The sequence below is a fragment of the Notechis scutatus genome, chromosome 13, assembly GCF_049901735.1.
Source record: "Notechis scutatus isolate UNSWTSFEM ecotype Mainland chromosome 13, rNotScu1.2, whole genome shotgun sequence".
Lineage (NCBI taxonomy): Eukaryota > Metazoa > Chordata > Lepidosauria > Squamata > Elapidae > Notechis > Notechis scutatus.
Window position 1 is genome coordinate 11970554 of NC_142021.1, and position 20011 is coordinate 11990564.

The 20011-nt window shown below is 50.5% G+C and overlaps 1 protein-coding gene across 1 annotated transcript in view; it reads left to right on the top strand.

Moving 5' to 3' along the window:
- CABIN1 (calcineurin binding protein 1) overlaps nucleotides 1–10285 on the top strand; it is a 70007-nt gene extending 59722 nt beyond the window's left edge. The window contains exons 30-36 of the mRNA XM_087942998.1: nucleotides 815–911; nucleotides 985–1626; nucleotides 2111–2185; nucleotides 3492–3789; nucleotides 8449–8604; nucleotides 8827–9059; nucleotides 9347–10285. Coding sequence (XP_087799124.1) covers nucleotides 815–911; nucleotides 985–1626; nucleotides 2111–2185; nucleotides 3492–3789; nucleotides 8449–8604; nucleotides 8827–9059; nucleotides 9347–9529 — 1684 coding nt within the window. The 3' untranslated portion in view covers nucleotides 9530–10285. The remainder of the gene's footprint in view (nucleotides 1–814; nucleotides 912–984; nucleotides 1627–2110; nucleotides 2186–3491; nucleotides 3790–8448; nucleotides 8605–8826; nucleotides 9060–9346) is intronic.
- Nucleotides 10286–20011: the final 9726 nt, after the last annotated feature.

Genomic DNA, 20011 nt, shown 5'->3' on the forward strand with positions numbered 1-20011 from the left:
GGTGGGGGAGGAGGTCCCAGAGATAACCCCATGGGGAGGGAAGGGTAGCATTCCCAAAACCGGAGATGGCTTTCCTTGGGTCACCTGTGCCTTCCTGAGCTGGGAGTTGAGCTTTGGGGCTGGGAACCCCAACAAACAAATCCGCCCTGGAGATCAGAGCTTAGGAAAAGCCACGGGCTTCTGTGCTGCACCCATTACCTTGTTTCTGCCTCTGATTAACGCTACTGGCGCTTTCCCCAAGTTGCCCAAAGCATTTCGAATAGATGGCACCGGACTGAAGCTTTCTTTGGGGGAAAAGGGGGCAGTTGGGTCAAGTGTTTGTTAGCAGCCTTTGCAAGTTGATAGCCCAAAGATTTTTATTTTTTATTTTGATAGAAATGGAGCCCTGTCAGGGGATCATGTAGTCAGGGCAAAGTTTCATCATAAAAGTCTAACAGGCCAGGCCAGTTCCAGAAAGAGGAACACGAACCCTCCTCCGTTGGTCATCCGGTTCTTGGGGATGACAGGAGGCCAGAAATTGTCCCTTCGAGGCTTTTAGACTTGGAGGCTCTGTTGCCATTTGGAGTCGTGTGGTTTTAACTTCAGCCAGGCAACTCTGTAAGTGAGTCTATGGCTAAGGATAGAAAGTCTCGCTGAATATAAAACTATGGAAGGTTTTACTCTACCCGCGACTGAATCCGAGTAGCCGCTGCCCTGTAAGGCCTGGGAGAACATGATGGTGCAAGCGTGGAGTGTGGCAGGCGGCTCGGATCCCCTTGAAATGATGGGCAGCTCCTGCATCTAACTTGTTCGGCGCCTCCTTTCCACGCTACAGGAAATACTTGCGGGATGCGGATCGCCAGGTTCTTGCCCAGCGCGCCTTTGTTCTCACCGTGATGGTGCTAGAGGACATGTTGCATGAGCTCACCGAGGTAAGTCCTCCCGTGCCGCCCACGATGCAGACTCTTGTGGCAATCCAGCCGGCTAACTCTGTTTGCCTCGAAGGTCTCCGAAGATCAAAGCGGCCAGTGCTGTGACGTTTTGGAGGCAAGGATGACTACCGATGTCTTTCACAAGGCAAGTGCGGAGGATGGTCAGGAACCCCTGCCCCCAAAGGCAGCCTTGTCCGGAGAGGAGGGGGCGTCTTACAGCACTGAGGATGTGGCCCAAGGAGAGGGCCAGGACCAGCCTCTCAGTGCCATGGAGCCAGATGAGGGCAAGCCGGAAAAGCCCCCGAAAGAAGCGTCTCCATCGGGCCCTGCTGAACCCATGGAGTGCGACCACTTCGCTGCTGAGCCTGAAAAAATGGAGGCCTTCTCTCTCTATCCTGAGGCGGCCCAGTTGCCCCCTGGCAAGATCTGCAAGGACAAGGCCCCCGAGAGCCGGACCACGGCAGAGCTGTCCCTGGAGGACTTAAGCATCAGCTCCAAGCACCAGCAGCTGGAGGCAGGGAAGGGCCAGGCCGGCCCCACAGAGGAGACTAGCCAGAAGGCCAACCGGAAGAGGAAGCTGGCCGGGGACACGGAGTCGGGGAAGACCCTTCTTCTGGACGCCTACCGCGTGTGGCAGCAAGGGCAGAAGGTCATGACCTACGACCTGGGCAAAATTGAGAAGATCATGTCTGAGACCTACATGCTCATTAAGCAAGTGAGTCGAGGGCTCATGAGGTGTTGGCTTGCAATGGCGCCCGCAGCTGCCCTCTTGGCATCCGGGAATGGGTGAGGAAAGGGAAGCCAGAGGAACAGCAGCAGCAGCAGAGGCCTTGCCCGCTCTGCAGACTCTTACTAGTTTCACCCCAGGGTGCGTTACAAAGACCTACGTTTTAAAAATAAATGATCCACCCAGATCGTCCTTAAATAAAATAAGCAAGCACTGTCCCAACTGAAACCAAAACCATTACAAAAAGAAGCAACGTTGCCAGCCGTGAAAAAGGCGGGCTGTCCCCAGAGGGGTTGTCTCGGAGGCCAAGCCATTCTTTCTATCGAGAGAAACCCGCTGAGTCCCTCCTAGGACAGAGCTTCGCCGGGGGGGGCCTGAGACGGTTCTGGGGATCCCAGGCGGGGCTGGCGGGATATCTTTTAGGAAGCCCCTTGGGTCTCCTTTGACTCCCCCTTGTGATTTCTGCCCACAGGTTGATGAAGCGGCTGCTCTAGAACAAGCCGTCAAATTTTGCCAAGTGCACATTGGCGCTTCTGCCCAAAAGCAGGTAAGTCCCCGGCCGGCGTCTCCTCAGCCCGTGGGAGAGCTGCTCTGTGGCTGCTGCTGGGAGCCCAGCGAAGGAGGGGGAGAGCCATGTCTGGTCCTGCCAGCCCCTGGAGATTGGCCCTTCCCTTCCCTCTACACCAGAGCTGGCTTGCTCTGCGCCTCTTCGCCTCCCTAACGGAGCCCTGAACGCTCCCCGAGGGGGTCCAGCAAGAGATGCAGAGCATCCAGTCTGCAACTAGCCCCCATGCACTGGACAGCTGCTTGTTCTCATGGTCCGTGACTCTGTTGTCCTGCGTTCGGGGTGTTTTATTGGAGGACGAAAAGGGTTTGTTGGACTGCCTGCCTGCCCCTGCTTCAGCCTGGGGGTGTGTGTGTCAGAAATGTAGAGATTCTGATTGGGTCTCGGCTCATCCTTGGGCTCAGTCTAAGGCAGGGGTGTCCAACCTTGGCAACTTTAAGACTTGTGGACTTCAACTCCCAGAATTCCTCAGCCAGCGTTGCTGGCTGAGGAATTCTGGGAGTTGAAGTCCACAAGTCTTAAAGTTGCCAAGGTTGGACACCCCTGGTCTAAGGCCAGGTTACATTTGCACCCGATGCATTTCCCTCTCCTTCCTTCCTTTATATATATGTTTCTTATTTCTAAAGCACCCTCGGAGCAGCTGGCTCTTGAGGGGAGCCGCTTTTCCTGAGAAAAGCCATGGGATCCTTTTACTGGGGCTCCAGAAGTGTCAGAGGGAGAGAGGTGGCACGGGGCTGCTGGCTCTGAGCAATGGTGGGAAGTGTCCTGGCCGCCTTCCACAGAACGTGGCCCTTTGGGACTGATTCCGTGGCTCACGATGCCTCCGTCACATCGCCTCCCAAGAGAAAGTTGCTCTCTCTTTTTTTGGGTTGCATTTCTTTCTGGAGAGATTTGGGTTCACAGCCACATCTCCCAAAATGCATCATTTAGGACAGCGGTGGGCAACTATGGCCCTTTTATGACCCGTGGACTTCAACACCCAGAATTCCTGAGGCTGGTTCAGGAATTCCTGAGGCTGGCTCAGGAACTCTGGGAATTGAAGTCCATAACTTGTAAAGGAGCCATTGTTGCCCACCCCTGATTTAGGAGAAGGCAAGCTCGGTGCCTGGATTTTAGAAGGTTCTTCAGCCTGACCCATAGAGGCCTTTAGGGGGTCAAGGGTGCAGCTGGGGTGGGGTGGGGAGTTAAGAAACGCACTCAGTAGAATTTGCCAGCAAAGTGGAGTTCGTGCAGTTACAAAACCCACACACACACACACCCGTCGCCCTGCCTTTCCTTTTTCTCCTAGTTGGCTGGAGATGCTCCAGCCACCCCGAAGCACCCCAGAGATAGCCGGGACCACTTCTTTGCTGCCGCCCCCAAGTCTTTGACGCCCCCCATGGGGACCGCTGCGGACGCTCCTTCCTCGGTTGCAGAAGCTCTTCCCAGACTGGCAGACCAGCAGAGCAAGCCCAAGGCAGCCTCGCCCTCCTCCTCCTCCTCCTCCTCCTCTTCTTCCACCACCGGCGGTCTTCTCCTGCCACCACAGGAGCCGGCAGGGGTGGAGAACATCAAGGAGATGCCTCCTACCTCCAGCCTCAAGCCTGGTGAGTTTTTCTCCTGTGAGGACGTGCTTTTTGACGGCTTGGCCTGCCTGCCTCCTCAGAGTCTCTTCCTGTGGTTGGTGGCAGTTGCTTTAAGCAGCCGTGGGACTTCCTTTTCAGAATCGACTTGTTTGAAGTAGTCAAAGCTTCCCATTGCACTGGATATTAAAACCCAGCTAAATTTCCAAGCACAGCAATAAATCTATGTGGGAGGAAGGCTTGAGAGCACCAGTTGTTCTCCAGGCTGTCTTAAAAGCTGGCCTGGAAGGGCTGATGGGCCCCAGGGGTGGAGGGTCTCCCTTGCGGATCTTCACTGGGGAAAGTAGCCTTTAGACAAGATGCTGCAAGCCAGCTGAGGCTCTCAAGAAAACGGAGAAATTGATTCAGAAATGCAGTAGTAGCTGAAGGAGACGGCAGCTCTCGCTCTCCCTCTGTGTGTTGGAAAGGGGTTTAATTCTGCACCACCTGCTGCTTCCAGACTGTTCCAAGGCAGCCTCACAGAGTCCAGCCTGAAAGCAGTTGGGGCAGGTAGTGGATTAGCAGCCCCGGCCATTCTGACCACCCAACGGTCTCCAGAAAGGCTCTGTTTTTCAAGGAGGTGATATGCTGAGCAACTGCCAGTTTCCTACCCTCACAACACTTTCATCCTGGGCAGGACCTCTTGCCATTGATCAGGAATAGTTACAGTCTATTGGCGTTGGGCCGCTAATCAATTTTTTAAAATGAACCTAATATAATCACCACTATCATGGTACCGCTTATGCTCAGCCCTTGGATGACTTTCTCTAGTGGCATCTAATAGAATAGAATGGGATGGGATGGAATAGAAACAGAAACTATGGAATGGAATTAGAATAGGAATAGAATAGAATTGAATTGAATTCTTTATTGGCCAAGTGTGACTGGACACACAAGGAATTTGTCTTGGTGCAAAAGCTCTCAGTGTACATAAAAGGAAAGATACATTCATCAAGAGTCAAGAATCATCAGGTACAATAGAAAATAGAATAGAATAGAATAGAGAATAGCAATAGAGAATAGGATAAGATAGGGAATGAGAATAGAATAGAAAATAGAATTGGGAATGGGAATAGAATAGAAAATAAAATAAAATAGAATAGAATAGAATAGAATAGAATAGAATAGAATAGAATTCTTTATCAACCAAGTGTGATTGGACAACACAAGGAATTTGTCTTGGTGCAAAAGCTCTCAGTGTACATAAAAGAAAATATACATTCATCAAGAGTCAAGAATCATCAGGTGCGATACTTAATGATAGTCATAGGGTGCAATAAGCAATCGAATCATACTAGGAAACAGTCCATAAAAATCATAAGGATACAAGCAAAGTTACAGTCATGCAGTCACAAGTGGGAGGGGATGGGTGATAAGGAGTGATGAGAAGATTAACAGTAATAGTAGTGTACACTTTGTAAATAGTTGAACAGTGTTGAGGGAATTATTTGTTTAGCAGAGTGATGGCGTTCGGGAAAAAACTTTCCTTGTGTCTAGTTGTTCTGATGTGCAGAGCCCTATAGTGATGTTTTGAGGATAGGAGTTGAAACAGTTTCTGTCCGGGATGTGAGGGGTCTGTAGATATTTTCACAGCCCTCTTTTTGACTCGTGAAGCATACAGGTCCTCGACTGAATTATCTCTTCAACATCTCCTGAAATAAGCAGGGAATGAGAGTGGGCAGCTATGACCCACGCAAACTTTTTTTTGTGTGTGTATTTAAAAAAATCAGGATTAACAGAGAGCAGTTTAGGGGCTGCACAAGCAAAATCCTCTTTTGAAATGTTTGGCCCAAGAAGGAGCAGAAGTACCATGACACGATGCTCATCCAATGCCATGTCAGGATCCCAGGTAATAGACCCATGTCAAGCAAAACTCCGAGGCAGGTGAATTCTCAAAAGAATAGCTTTATTGGATATATCTTATTGGCACAGGTCTGGTGAAAACCAACAAGTAAAAGTTGTCACTGTCTCAAAACAACCAGTCACATGGTCGGTCCAATCACGATGCTGTCTGGTTGCCTGGTGATATCACTCCACCTTCCTCTGGCCAGGTGTGAGAATCTCCTTGGTTCCCAAGAGAAAGTATTTTGTTTTGGCTACAAAATCCCAGCTGCAAAGCCTGCAACTTCAAGTCCTTCAGCAGAGTCACGACGGGGCAAGTCACACGAGGTCCTGGAATATCTGCAGCTCTGACCATAGTGGGCCTCACCTGGCTAGATTCAGTCTGGCATGCTGTGCGCATGAATCTGTCCCCTCGGCGTCCTGCAAAGCTTCCTTGGAAGTGCTTTGAGATCCCTCTGAAATGAGGACGGTTCCTTAATAAAAGGTCTGCACATCGCGCATAAAGGCTGCATTTCAAATGATTCCAGCATGAGAATTGAGCCCAAGTTTCGCTCCAAAGCTTGAACCTGAGCTTCCGTGCCTAATTTTAGGTTTAGTTGATGCGGTCGAGTTAGCTGCCATTTTGGATTTTTACATTTCAGTTTTTCACGAAAGGCCAAGCGTTGCTTAGTGCTCTGTAGCCGAAATCCTCAGTTTTCCAATGTACGTTGGTCTCAGTTAGCAATGTTAGCATACAGGCACATTTAACACGCTTTAATTGGTTAAAGTGGGGAGTCAAGATGGGATGGGATTGGCCCTTCTGGCTCCCCAGTTTGCTGCCGTGCAAATGCTAAAGGGGGTATTTTTCAACATAGGCAAATTCAACGAGCTGGTAAAAAAATAAGGAATGCTGCAGCAGATTAAGTTCCAAACAACTGTGGTTTCTGGATTCTCTTCTGTCCTTCAAATGCATTCTCCTCGGCTGCTGCCTCTTAAGCAGGATCGCTTGTCCCCTGTTCTCCGTGCCAATCCTGAAGGGACAGCAGGCTCTTGGACACCAGCCTCTGCTCCACAGAGGGCACCCTAGGCAGCTCGGGGGCAAATAAGTCACCCTGGGAACTCTGCAGGGGCTCCTCTGCTGACCCTGGAGCTGACCAGTGGCGAGGGGCCCCCTCCCATTGCCTGGCCGTTGTGCCTGTTTGGAGCTTCGGCCTCGTGTGTGGACTTCCCTGGCGTTTCCGGATGGGCCGTTCCTGTAGCTGGCACCGTTCATTTAGCGGCAAAAAACGGAGGGGCCCATTGCCCGTGGCTGCTCCCTTCACCTCTCCTCCTGGGTAGCCCCTGATGGGAAACAGGGATGCTGTTGAGCCATGCAGTTTCTGGTACTTGTGCCTAGGTAGGGTGAATATCTTGATCAGCACATCGAGGACGATGTCCTGTACGGAGGGGTGTCTCTTTGTCTTAGCATGTCCTTCGTAGGATTTGGCCTTCAGTCCAGGAAGCCCCTCCCAAGATGCCCCCTTGGACAAAAAGGGGCAGGAAGCAGCTTTCCAAAGTAGTGAAACCTGAACAGGGAACCTGAGAAACGAAGGTGTTAAGAGCCCTACAGCCTGTTTAAAAAAAAAAATCAGGCGATTTCAAAGGGGTCTCTGCTTGATCCAGAAGACACAGAAAGGTGCGTCTGTGGCAGCTTCAACTCCCCTCCCTTTGATTGTTGGCCAGGCTTGGTGGCTGCTGAAGCAGGACCCAGGACTTCTGACACGGGGTCCCTCCACTTCTTGCTTCCTTTAACGGAATAAGAGAGTTGGAAGGGACCTTGGAGGTCCTCTAGTCCAACCCCTTGCTCAAGCAGGAGACCTTACACCAGGGGTGTCCAACCTTGGCAACTTTAAGACTTGTGGACTTCAACTCCCAGAGTTCCTCAGCCAGCAAAGCTGGCTGAGGAACTCTGGGAGTTGAAGTCCACAAGTCTTAAAGTTGCCAAGGTTGGACACCCCTGCCTTACACCATTTTAGGCAAACGGTTGTCCAATCTCTTCTTAGAAACCTCCAGTGTGGGAGGTTTAAAACCTCCTTTAAAACACCGGCAGTGAAGCATACAAAGTATGTTGAGACTTGGGGAAAAGGGCAGAGAAGAGCAACTAAAATGATTAAAGGTCTGGAGGTGAAAATACACAAAGAACAGTTGCAGGATTTGGATGTAGCTAGTCTAGCGAAAAGAAGGAGGAGGCGGGACATGATAGCAGCATTCCAGGATTTGAGGGGCTGCCCCAAAGAAGAAGAAGAGGGAGCCAACTTATTTTACAAAGCACCAGAAAGCAAGACAAGAAGCCATGAAAACTAATCAAGGAGAGAACTAAGAAGCTTCCTAACAGTGAAAATAATTAAATCGGTGGAACAGTCTTTTACAGTTGTGTTTTGGGTAGGTTGGGCTATAGTTTCTTTTAGCGTGAAGACCGATGCAAAGAACGAGTTAAGCAGCTCCGCTTTCTCTCTGCTGTCTGTTACTTCCTTGCCATCTTCTCTCTTTACTGTTTCCTTTATTATTTTTTTCTTGTTATTTATACGCTGGAAGAAACTTTTTTTTTATTATCTTTGGCTTTTGTTGCAAGTCTTTGTTCATGTCTGAGCCTTTGCTTTCCTGAACTTCGTCTTGGCAGATTCTGACTATCTGCTGATAATTCTGCCATAGTTGTGTTGTCCCTCTTTCCATTTTTTTCTACTTGTCCTCTTCTAGGGGTTTCCAGGTCTGTGGTGGAGGGGGGGGAGCAGTTTACACCTGCAAGAGTAACCTTCACCCCGCTGGATCTCTTTCTTTGCACAGACAAAGAAGAGGAGAGCAGGCCGGAGCCACTCCTGGCGGGAGTGCCGCAAGAACCCGCCTGCTGCCAGCCGATGAAAACAGCTGCCATCCTCCCCTCTTCTGGTCTACCACCCTGGCAGGTGGAGCTGGAGTCAGCAGGACAGATGGGGGGTCCAGGTGAGGAAAGCCTCGCCCCTCGCTTTGGGGGGGTGGGAAGGATCTACTGGCCACCCCCCATTTTTGCACTCTGCCCTCCAGCCCTCAAAAGGAGGCCGAAGGAGCCCTCCAGAAGACGTTGTGGACCCAAGAGCAGCCAGTCGCTCCAAGGTGCACACAGACCCCCTTCAAAGACCCCTGGGGCTCACTTATGTTTCTTTGGGGGGTGTGGGGGTGTCTTAGCATCCAGTTCCAAGGCTGAACTCGCAGCAGATGGGCATCCCCTGGGGAGGCAAGTCAGCAAAGCCAGCAGCAGCAGCAGCCGAGTGAAGTCCCGCACCTTGCCCAGCGTGCCAAAGCTCCTCATCCCTTCGTCCGTCTCCAAATTCCCCCCTGAGATCACCGTCACTCCACCAACGCCCACCCTCCTGTCCCCAAAGGGGAGCATCTCGGAAGAGACCAAGCAGAAGCTGAAGGTGCAGCCTGTCGTTGGGGGAGGGGGTTCTGGGCTGAAAGGGCGGTGAGGAGGGGAAGCGGCAGAGAACGGCCCCCTCCCTCCAAACCGTGGGGTAACCGCTGGTTTTCTCCCCCCCCCCCCCAACGCATACAGAAGAGCTGCCATTTCTGCTCTGTGCTTGGGGCTATTCCTCCCCCCAGGAGGGTGGTTCTTGTCCTCTGGACCAAAGGGGCTGTTTCTGATGAGGGGCTCAGACTAGTAACTGACACCCACACACACCCTTCCCAATTTCTTCTTCCGGAACAGTCTGCGATCCTTTCGGCCCAGTCCGCAGCCAACGTGAAGAAGGAGAGCCTCTGCCAGCCTGCCCTGGAGGTGGTGGAGACCTCCAGCCAAGAATCTTCTCTGGAGAGCGACTCCGAAGAGGAGGAGGGCGAGGAAGAGGAGGAGGAGGAGGAGGAGGAGGACAACGACTGCATGGACATCTGAAGCACCTGGGCTTCTCCCAGGGAGGCTGGGGTGGGGGGTGGGGGGGTGGACGGAAAGAGGGCCTTGCCTGCCTGCCTTCCCACTGCCTCGCTTGCCTGGCCTCTGCCACTGCTGCTTCCACCCACCCCCCAGGATGCCATTGTGCCCCCCACCCTCCCTCCCCTGGGCCAGTAAACGCTGCCCTGGCAACCCTTGGCATGCCGTTCCTGCTCCTGGCCCCCTTGCCTGGCTCTGCTGGGGGGGGGAAGGAACCTTCAGCCACGGCTGAGCAGGGCCTAGAAGCAGCTGCGCCCCCCAACCCCTGCACCCTTCGCCTTTCGCCTGCTTCTCTCGCTGCTGCCTGAAAAGAAAACCCCAGCCGAGCTGGCCGTTTGTTTGCATGAAGAGGCGTCGGTCGGTTGGGGCATCACTGACCGAGAAATTGGAATGGTTTTCGGTACCATTTTGATAATGTCTGTTTTTTTTACAGAATGACACAAAAAAAGTGTATGTACATGCTTTGTTTTTTAAGTCGCTGTGGGAAGATTGGTCGCATATACACGGGAGACAATGAAGAAGACCAAGGATTTTTTTCTACCGAATGTTGTAATTTGTAGCATAATTAATGCAAATCCTGCACAGGGACCAGGATGTGTGTCACTTAAAGCCTAAAGTTTATCAGGCTGGGTTTCAGTCTGTTGGGGGAGCCGTTGTATAAAGGGTGCAATGTAGAGCTTTGTATAAATACACATTTTTCTAATAAAGTCAAAACACGTCTCCTTTTTGCCTCCCAATTCTTTCTGTCTGCAACAGGGGTGTCAAACCTCCAGTCCACGGGGTGCTTAGATCAGGAAACGCCCCGGAAACAGCGAAGGTCTGGCCCTCAGCGCCTCTGCCAGGGAAAACGGAGCTCAGGAGTCTCCGAATCTTTTTTTTGTATTGTGACCAGAACTAGATACACTCTTCCAAATGTGGTTCTACCAGCGCAAAGCGACACTTATCACTTCACATAATTTTGATACTGTCACTCTGTTGATGTAACCTGAGAATGTGTTGGCTTTTTTGACAGCTCCAGGACACTGCTGGCTCACACTGAAGTGACTGTCCGCTAGGGACCCCTAAGTCCCTTCCACGATTACTCCCGTTTGACCAGGTACACCACCCCTTCTATCCTTACACATTTGCTTTTTCTTTCCTAAGTTTAAAACCTTGCGTTTCCCACGACTGAGTTGCATTTTGTTGCATAGGGACCAGGGTTCAAATCTGTGGAGAGCCTTCTGAATCTCAAGCCTGCCTTCTAAAGAGTTGGCTATTTCCCACAGCTCGGTGCCATCCACAAAATTGATGAGTCCCACTTCTAGCTCCTCATCTAGGCCATCCAACAATCTCTGGGCACCTGCAGAGGCTCCGTCCTCTGGGCCTCGGGGCTTTGTTCCTCATCCAGGGGCCAGTTCTGTCTGGCTTCTCTGATTCTTCCCCTGAATGAAAGGGGGGGGGCACTCCGGGATTTTGAAGACAGCGCAAGGGAATCATAGAATCATTGGGGGAGGGGAGGTGTTGGGGTTCACTGCATTCACCACTTTGGTTGGGCTTCTCCATGAGGAAAGCTTGATGTTATACAGAGGTCCAAGGCCCATGGGGTGCTTTGACCTGGCCCGCAGAGCCACCCTGGAAACGGAGGGACCCCCAACACGAGTGACGTCAATCTGGCCACGCTCATTCAGCCCCCACCCCCAAGTAAAATACAACCGTAATGGGTCCCTCAATAGAATCGAGTTTGACACCCCTGTTGCAGAGGGTCTCGTGGGAGAATAGATGGAATGCTCAGAATTTTTTCCCATCTTTAAAATGGAATGTTTAAGTCTGTTTTTTCCAAGTAGAAAAACCTCTGACAAGTCAGAATTGATTCATGCCTGGCATTCGGGCCGTTGGCAGATGTAGATTTTCTGTGAGGTTTATCTTGGATAAACAAGCAAGTCAGCATGGATTCAGGCTACATTTTATAGGTCTTATTGTGGGATCTAGATTCCTAATTCTCTTATTTTAGGAGCTCTTTTGCCTGAAAAAGCAATAGTAAAATAACCACGTACAATTTCAGGTTAAAGGTGGCATGATAAGTGCACTAGGAACCTTTCTCATGGGACCTGTGTTCGAATATGTGCATGGTTGTTAAGCAAAGGAATGACGCCTTGTTTCACTTTGGCTCCCTGTAAATACCCCCGTGCTCCAAAGGGCCATATGGGCAATTAAAGAGACCTGAGCATGAAAGGGCTCCGTTAAATAGTCAGGGAATGATCTCCTGGGCTAAGTACCTCTTAAGAAAAAACTCACATTAAAGGGAGACAAGCTATCAATATGCACCACATCAATAGGTATTGAGCAAATTAAAAGCTGCTTTCTTGCACACGTTACTTCACTTTGCTGTCTAAAACAAAAACAAAAACAAATTGAAAAGCTAAGCACTCAAGTGGGGGAGCAACCACAGAGAAAGAGTAATTTTCCCCCCACAGCAATTGTTTTCATCTTCTTTCTCCTCCCAGCCCCCGTTTGATCTCCATGCAGCCGTTTCTACTTGGCGGCGCACCCTCCTCACAACGGAATCAATCGCCTGCCCTTCCAGCTCATCGGCCCCAATTGCTGCAAGGAAGATGAAGAAACGAGCCTCCAAATTCTTGGAAGCTTCACAAGATCCTCCTTTACTCATTCAAACTTCGATCAGAAGGGAGAATGGAAGTTCTTCCTAAAAAGATAAACATTTGGCCTGCAAGATCTTCCCATTTTCCTGTCTGCGTAAACTACTGTTGGAAGAATTATCCTTCTGGGTTCAGTTCCAAGTGGGGAGAAAGACACTGGAAACATGGAGGCTATTTGGAAAGATGGTTTAATGGTGGACAGGACCACATGGTTTGAGGTCCTGGGCAATTGAGCACATGGGTGAGAGAGAGATAGAGAGAGAGAGAGAGATTTATACCCTCCCTTGGGCTTTGAGCTTGCTTCCTGTTCCTGTGGGAAGGGCACGTGTTCTGATTGGTTGTGTCAGAGCGTTTGGCAGTGTGACTACCTTTATGAGATAACCCAGGAGCAAAGTACAGCACACAGAGACTTAGACATTAACAGTGGTTTAATATACAACAGATATATACAGACAACATACATGTGGTAAGCAAAATACCTTTACAAAGCAAGCTTTTCTTCTTCCTAACACACAGAAAACTTCTGCACTGAACACTGGCCACAAGGAAAGAGAGCTATGCCCTCTAATGGCTTCCTTTTATATACACACCTCTTAAGGGGAACTTTACTCTCCAGCCTTAAAGGGAAAATACTAATACTCTGCTGAATCACTCTTGTTACATTAGCCAGACTTACATCAGCTTCACAGCATATAGCAGCTATTCTCTGCTGGTCAGTTCTTAAATCCTAATTTAAGGTTAACAGGTCGTTAGACTCCCATGGGGCCATGCAGGGGTAACTTTGTAGGCTGTCTTGAATCCCAAGCTCGGTTGAATCTTGCTGGGTGATGCAATCTTCCCAGGGGCCGTGTGGTGAGATAGCTAGAGGGCTAATCCTATGATGTCCTGAGGGTGAAGGTCTTTTTTTTTGTAGATAAGCTGGCCCAGCATTTTGTCTTGTAGATAGGTTGGCACCAAAATATCTGCTTGGGAGAGAGCTGAGGCTCTTGAGTTTATGTCTTTAGAAACACGTTTCTCCTTCAGGGAAAATATAACATTCTGCCTTTTTAATATTTCCTAGAATATTTCATTTTTCCAGGAGAAGGATGGCTGCTAACTTTCTACACTACTGAAAAAGTATCTTTGGTGTTTGGCCTTGGTGATGTGGCACACTCAATTTTAAACACCCCCCATAATTTTAGCCAAAGTAGGGAGGGGAGAAACCCACAGGATTAATGGCCGAGGTTAAGCTAAGCCGAGGGCTTAAATTCAACCCACCCACAGACCCCCCTCACATCTCTGTTTTTGGAGGAGGATCCCCTGTAGCCTTGGCCTCATTCAAGTCCACCCTGCAGGCAGCCTAAATTCATCCCTTGGTTGCAAGATTGGAACTGGGTTTTCTGGCTTCTTCAACAGAATATTTAGCACACGAATGATCACGTATCACTTACGATCTTGGAAATAACGCGGTGAGTCTAGCATTTGCCAAGGTCCCGCTGGCCTGTGGAGGCTGCTATGAAATGCTGCTTCTCCATTTCCGCCACCGGTCACTGTCTGCCAAGGGAAGCCAATCCCCTGATCTCCATGGAGACATCGGCTGGGGTTTTCTTTGGTTAGCCTCCTGAGAAGGCAGGCTCAGGATTCAGAGAGAGACAGACCTGAACACCAGGCCCTTTTCTCAACTATGCATTCAGCAGAGAAGCAAGTAGGAACACAGAACAGGCAGAATGCTGGGCAGAAGAATCACCAACAGCTGCAACAGCTGCCAGAATAGCTAATGCAATGCTGGGCTTGAACAATGTTGGGGTAGACAGCATGGAAGGTGACAGTTCCATTCTACCCTCCTGGAGCCGGTTCTGGTGGCCACAGATAAGGAAAAACACTGAAGACCAGATGAAAGAACCGGGTATGTTTAGCCTAAAAGAAGAGAAGGTTGGGGAAAGGGATCGGTGTTATCTTTCAATCTTTATTCTCTGCAGCTCTTGAGGGCAGCTGAAGAACCTTGATGGGCGGAAGCTTCCCGAGGGAGATCCAGATCCCAGAGGGTTTCAAACGAAGGCTGGAAGGTCATTTGTCAGGGATGGTTTCAGGATTCTTGCCCTGGGCAGAAGGCTGGACTAGAGTAGAGGATCTTTAAGCCATTTCCAGTCCCAAGAGGCTCAAGTCCATGCGTCTGTCTGGGGAGTGCAGCTCTTTAGGCCTCCTGTGGCAATCAGCCACAGCCGTTCTGGTCCTGTGTGTTGAGGTAATTCTCCGTTAGGAGAATGAGTGCATACAGGGAGACGTATTTTGAGAGTAGTGTTTGAATAATACACATACAGCACACAGATACACTGTACAGTAAATGTAGGGTTTTACTTTCAATAAAGGTTTAAGCAAAGTTCAAAATAGGCAGTCCAAAGTCATTCACAGGTTAAATCAGTCCGTTTTCAATCCAGGGATAATTCAATATCAAAGTCCAGTGTCAAAAACAGTTCAGTATCAGACTTACATTAAATCCATTAATATCAGTCAATTAGAAGAAAATGGAGGAACAGCAATATTTTCCAACAGAAGGAAACAGATACTCACTCAGACACACTCTCTTCTGAGACTAAGACTAAGACAACCCAGGTTTCTGGCTCCATCTTATGGCCGTTTGAGTAACCACACCCAATTGCAGTTTTTAGCATTTTCTTAAAGATACAGATTTAAAATGTCTATCCTGGTTTATATATTTCTAACCCAAATAGCTGTTAGGTGACCCATATTCCTAACACTCTGGTTGCATCTCTCTGGTGGCACAAACCAAAACAGCCGTGAAAGGAAGTTGGCAGCAAGAGCCAGTCTGCAACTGATGGAGGCCCAGAGCTGATCTGATCTGCCCTGCCCTGGACAGGGACATGCCATACTCACGCAAATGCACCAGGGTGGGGCGTAGAAGAAGGTGGAGACATCACTTCCCCTTTGGATCAGGCCAGCTTGCCTGCTCTAGGCAGGGGCCACGTGGGGGGAACCGGGGGGGACACGCCTCTCCTGCACACAGCCAAGCTTGCCCCCCCCCCAAGAACCCCACACCTTAGGGAGGAGCGCGATTAAGGGCTTCTGTGCAGGTGCCCTTAGGTGGCAGTAACAATTTCCATTGAGTGGAGCAATAAAGCAAAGCTAAAGTGATCACGGGGTGCAATTAATGAGGGGGTCCACTTGCATTTTAATGGCAGGTGGGGGGGGGAGCGATTTATGTTCCGTCCAGCCTGCAGTTCCCATTCAGGACAATGGAGAACAAGTTGTGCAGAAGTACCCAGTAAGGAACAAACATCCTGTTGAACAGACCGGCTGTTCCCGTGCCTTAGAAACGCTAGGCAGCCTCTGGTCCTTTGTGTCCCACACCGCCATGTCGATGAGATTCTCCAGCCTGGGGTGGGGGAGTGTGCAGAAAACTGGCAGTGCTTCCCCCTCAGAGAGGGCCATTTACTCAGAAGTCCAGCTCTGGGACTTTTCTGAGATGGGGGAGAGAACAGTGATCAAACCCCAGAGCACAAACACAAGCAACAGAGTCTTGGATTTTAAAAGAGCTGATTTCAATAAACTCAGAAAGAACTTGGGAAAGATTCCATGGATGAAAATCCTAAAGGGAAAAACAACTCAAGAATCTTGGGAAACTCTGAAAAGTATGATCATAGAAGCCCAGACCAGCACAATACCACTGAAAAAGAAAAACAAGAAATCCAAGAAGAAACCAGCATGGCTGCACAAAGATCTCTTTGGCAAATTGAAAGTAAAAAAGGACAAGTACAAAAAATGGAAAGAAGGACATACAACTAAGGCAGAATATCAGCAGATAGCCAGAATCGGCAAAGATGAAGTCAGGATAGCAAAGGCTCAGATCGAACAAAGACTTGCAACAAAAGTCAAAGATAATTTAAAAAAAAAGTTTCTTCCAACATATAAATAACAAGAAAAAAATCAAGGAAACAGTCGGTCCACTAAAGAGAGAAGACGGCAAGGAAGTAACAGGCAACAGAGAGAAAGCAGAACTGCTTAACTCATTCTTTGCATCCGTCTTCATGCAAAAAGAAACTATAGCTCAACCCACCAAAAACATAACTGTAAAAGACAGACCAGAAATAAAAGTTAAAATAAGCAAAAAAAATAGTAAGAGAACATCTGTCTGATCTTGATGAACACAAATCACCGGGGCCTGATGGATTACCTCCCATAGTTTTAAAGGAGCTGGCAGAGGTCATCTCAGAACCACTGCACCATATCTTTCAAAAATCCTGGAGCACCGGGGAACTACCAGAGGACTGGAAAAGAGCTGGTGTGGTTCCCATCTTCAAAAAAGGAGGGGAAAAAAGATGCAGGAAACTATAGACCAATTAGCCTAACATCAATACCCAGGAAGATACTGGAAAAGATAATAAAAAACAGATCTGCCAACATCTAGAAACAAGTAAAGTAATAACTAGCAGTCAGCACGGGTTTGTTAAGAACAGATCATGCCAAACCAATCTTATTTCATTCTTCAACACAGTGACTAAATTAGTAGACCAGCAAAATACTGTGGACATAATATATTTAGATTTCAGCAAGGCATTTGACAAAGTAGACCACAACCTACTTCTTAGTAAGCTAGAAAAAAGTGGAATAGATAGCAACTGGCTGGCAAACCGTACTCAACGAGTAGTCCTTAATGGGTCTAAGTCTACATGGAGGGAAGTAAGCAATGGGGTGCCATAAGATTCCGTCTTAGGCCCAGGACTCTTCAATATCTTCATTAATGACTTAGATGAGGGAATAGAAGGGAAACTTACCAAATTTGCAGATGATATTAAGCTGGCAGGAATAGCTAACAGATGGATCTTGAGATACTAGAACACTGGGCTGTATCTAACAAAATGAAATTCAATGTAGAGTAAAGTAAAGTCCTACACTTAGGCAAGAAAAACCAAAAGGATACATATAGACTGGGTGAAATCAGGCTTAATAACAATAACTGTGAGGGATCTTGGAGTCTTAGTGGACAACCAGCTTAGTGGACAAGCCAGCAGTGTGCAGTGGCAGTCAAAGAAGCCAATGCAATCCTAAATTGTATTAACAAAGGGATACAATCGAGATTAAGGGAGGTACTAATACCACTCTATAAAGCCTTAGTAAGACCACACCTAGAGTACTGCATGCAGTTTTGGTCTCCACACTATAAAAAAAGATGTTGAGACTCTAGAAAAAGTACAAAGAGCAACCAGGATGATTAGGGGACTGGAAACTAAGGCATATGAAGAACGGTTGCAGGAACTGGGCCTGGCTAGTCTAGGGAAGAGAAGGACCAGGGGAGACATGATAGCAATCTTCCAATATTTGAGGGGCTGCCACAGACAGAAGGAGGGATCAAGCTATTTTCTAAAGCGCCTGTAGGCCAGACAAGGAATAATGGATGGAAACTGAACAAGGAGAGATTCAACCTGGAAATAAGGAGAAACTTTCTGACAGTGAGAACAATCAACCAATGGAACAGAAGTTGCCCTCGGAAGTTGTGGGAGCGCCATCAGTTGAGACTTTCAAGAAGAGATTGGACTGCCATTTGTCAGAAATGGTGTAGGGTCTCCCGCTTGGGCGGGGAGAGGGGTTGGACTAGATGACCTATAAGGTCCCTTCCAACTCTGATTATCTGTTATCTGTTAGCATCTTTTAAGCCTCTGTGCTCCGTCCTTCCTTTCTTCCTTCCTTCGTTCCTTCTTTCCTTCCTTCTTTTCTCTCCTTCCCTTCCTTCCTTCCTCTCATTCCATTTTCTTCCTTCTCTCCCCTCCCTCCCTTTTTCTTTCCCTCCTTTTTCCTCCTCCTCCACTTCTTCCCTTCCTCTCATTCCCATTTCCTTCCTTTTTTCCCTCCCTCCCTCCAACTTCAGACCTTCTTCCCTCCCTCATTTCTTTCTTTCCTTCCTCTTAAATGTCAGCCCTTTTCCCACCCTTTTCCTTCCTTCAAAGTGATTTCTTCACGCACGTTTCTGCCGAGACTCCCGGAACGAAAAAGCAACGCGGGGGGCAGCGAGCCCTCGGCGGCAGTCGCCCAAAATAAGAGGGCAGCCCCTCCGTCCGGGTGAGAAGCAAGCGCTGGGCTGAGCCTCCGAGGTGGAGCGCCGCTTCCGCGCCTGCTGACAGCCGGGGGGGCGCAGGTGGTACAGCAGCGCCGAAGCCTCGGCCGGAGTTGGGCAGCGGCCCTCGCAGGCGCTCCCTGTCTCCGCTCTGCGGTGGAAGCTTCGGGCGCTCCCCCGACGGATGACATCCGGCAGCCGGAGCGGGGACATCGAGCGGGACAAGTGTCCGTGGAAACCCGCCGGAGAAGCTGCAGAGTCCGGCTGGGAAGAAACGCTACGGCAGCCCGGCCGAACGAGGCGGGAGATCCCGGGAGACGGATGAAGAGTTGGAAGGGACCTTGTAGGTCATCTAGTCCAACCCCCCACCATTCCTGACCAATCTCTCTTCTTGAAAGCCTCAAGTGATGGTGCTCCCACCACTTCCCAAGGCAACTTCTGTTCCACGGGTTGATTGTTCTCACTGTCAGAAAATTCCTCCTTATTTCCAGGTTGAATCTCTCCTGGATCAGTTTCCATCCATTGTTCCTTGTCTGGCCTTCGGGTGCCTTGGAGAATAGCTTGAACCCCTCCTCCTCTCTGGGGCAGCCCCTCAAATATTGGAAGATGTTCTCCTGTCTCCCCTGGTCCTTCTCTTCCCTAGACTAGCCAAGCCCAGTTCCTGCAACCCAGTTCCCCGTTTCTTCATATGTTTCATCCTCCACTTCCCTCATCATCCTGGTTGCTCTTCTCTGCACTTTTTCCAGAGTCTCAACATGGTTTTTACAGTGTGGTGACCAAAACTGGATGCCGGACTCCAGGCCTTCTTACTTTAGAGCAGGGTGTCCAACCTTGCACTTTAAGACTTGTGGACTTCAACTCCCAGAATTCCTCAGCCAGCAAAGCTGGCTGAGGAATTCTGGGAGTTGAAGTCCACAAGTCTTAAAGTTGCCAAGGTTGGACAGCCCTGCTTTAGAGCGTGGGGTTAGTACCTCACTCGCGGCGGGAAGAGCTGGCTTGAGGGGCCCGGACGGCAGGCCGCCCCTTGGCCTCCCAGGTCGGAGGTAGCGTCGCAGCCGCGTCTCCCGCCGGCTCCAGAGCTTTCTCCGCCGGCGCCGCTTTGCCCCGCCGAGACCCACCCAGCCGCGCTCAAGTCCCGGCTGGCCACGTCCGGCCTGAGGCCCCCGCGCTTCTCCAGTGCGCGGCCCGGGACCCTCGCCGGCGGCGGCGGCCGCCTCTCTCCCGGGAAAGGGCCTCGAAGCCGCCGGGAGCCGCGGAATCCGCTGCGGTCCCTGCGCTGCCGCCGGCTTTGCGCCGAGCCGTCCGCGAGCCCCGAAGGCTAAGCCGGGGGAGGCCGCCAAAACGGCGCCGAGCGAAGAAGACTCGGCTGGCGGCGGAGCGGCGCCTTCCTCGGCCGGGAGAGCCACGAGGGGCCGGGATAGCGGAGCCTTTTTCCCTCCGCGGGCCCCGGTGGGGCGAGCCACCGGCTCCTCCTTTCCCGTGGCCTTCGGGGAGGCCGAGGCCGCCCGCAGAGCAAGAAGCCCCCGACGCTGCGCCCGGCCGGAGTCTCCAGCCCCGAGACGGGCAGCACTTCCGGGCGCGCGGCTGCTGCTGCTGCCCTCGGATCCGGCGCTTCGTCTGAGGGGGCGGCTCGCCGGGAGGCGCCCTTTGGCTCTGCTTGCGCGGCCCGGGACTCTGCCCGGCGCCTCAGTCGGCCGGCGGCCTCCCCTGCTTGCGCGCGCTCTCCCCCCACCGCGGCCCTCCGCCCTTTGGGGTCCCGAC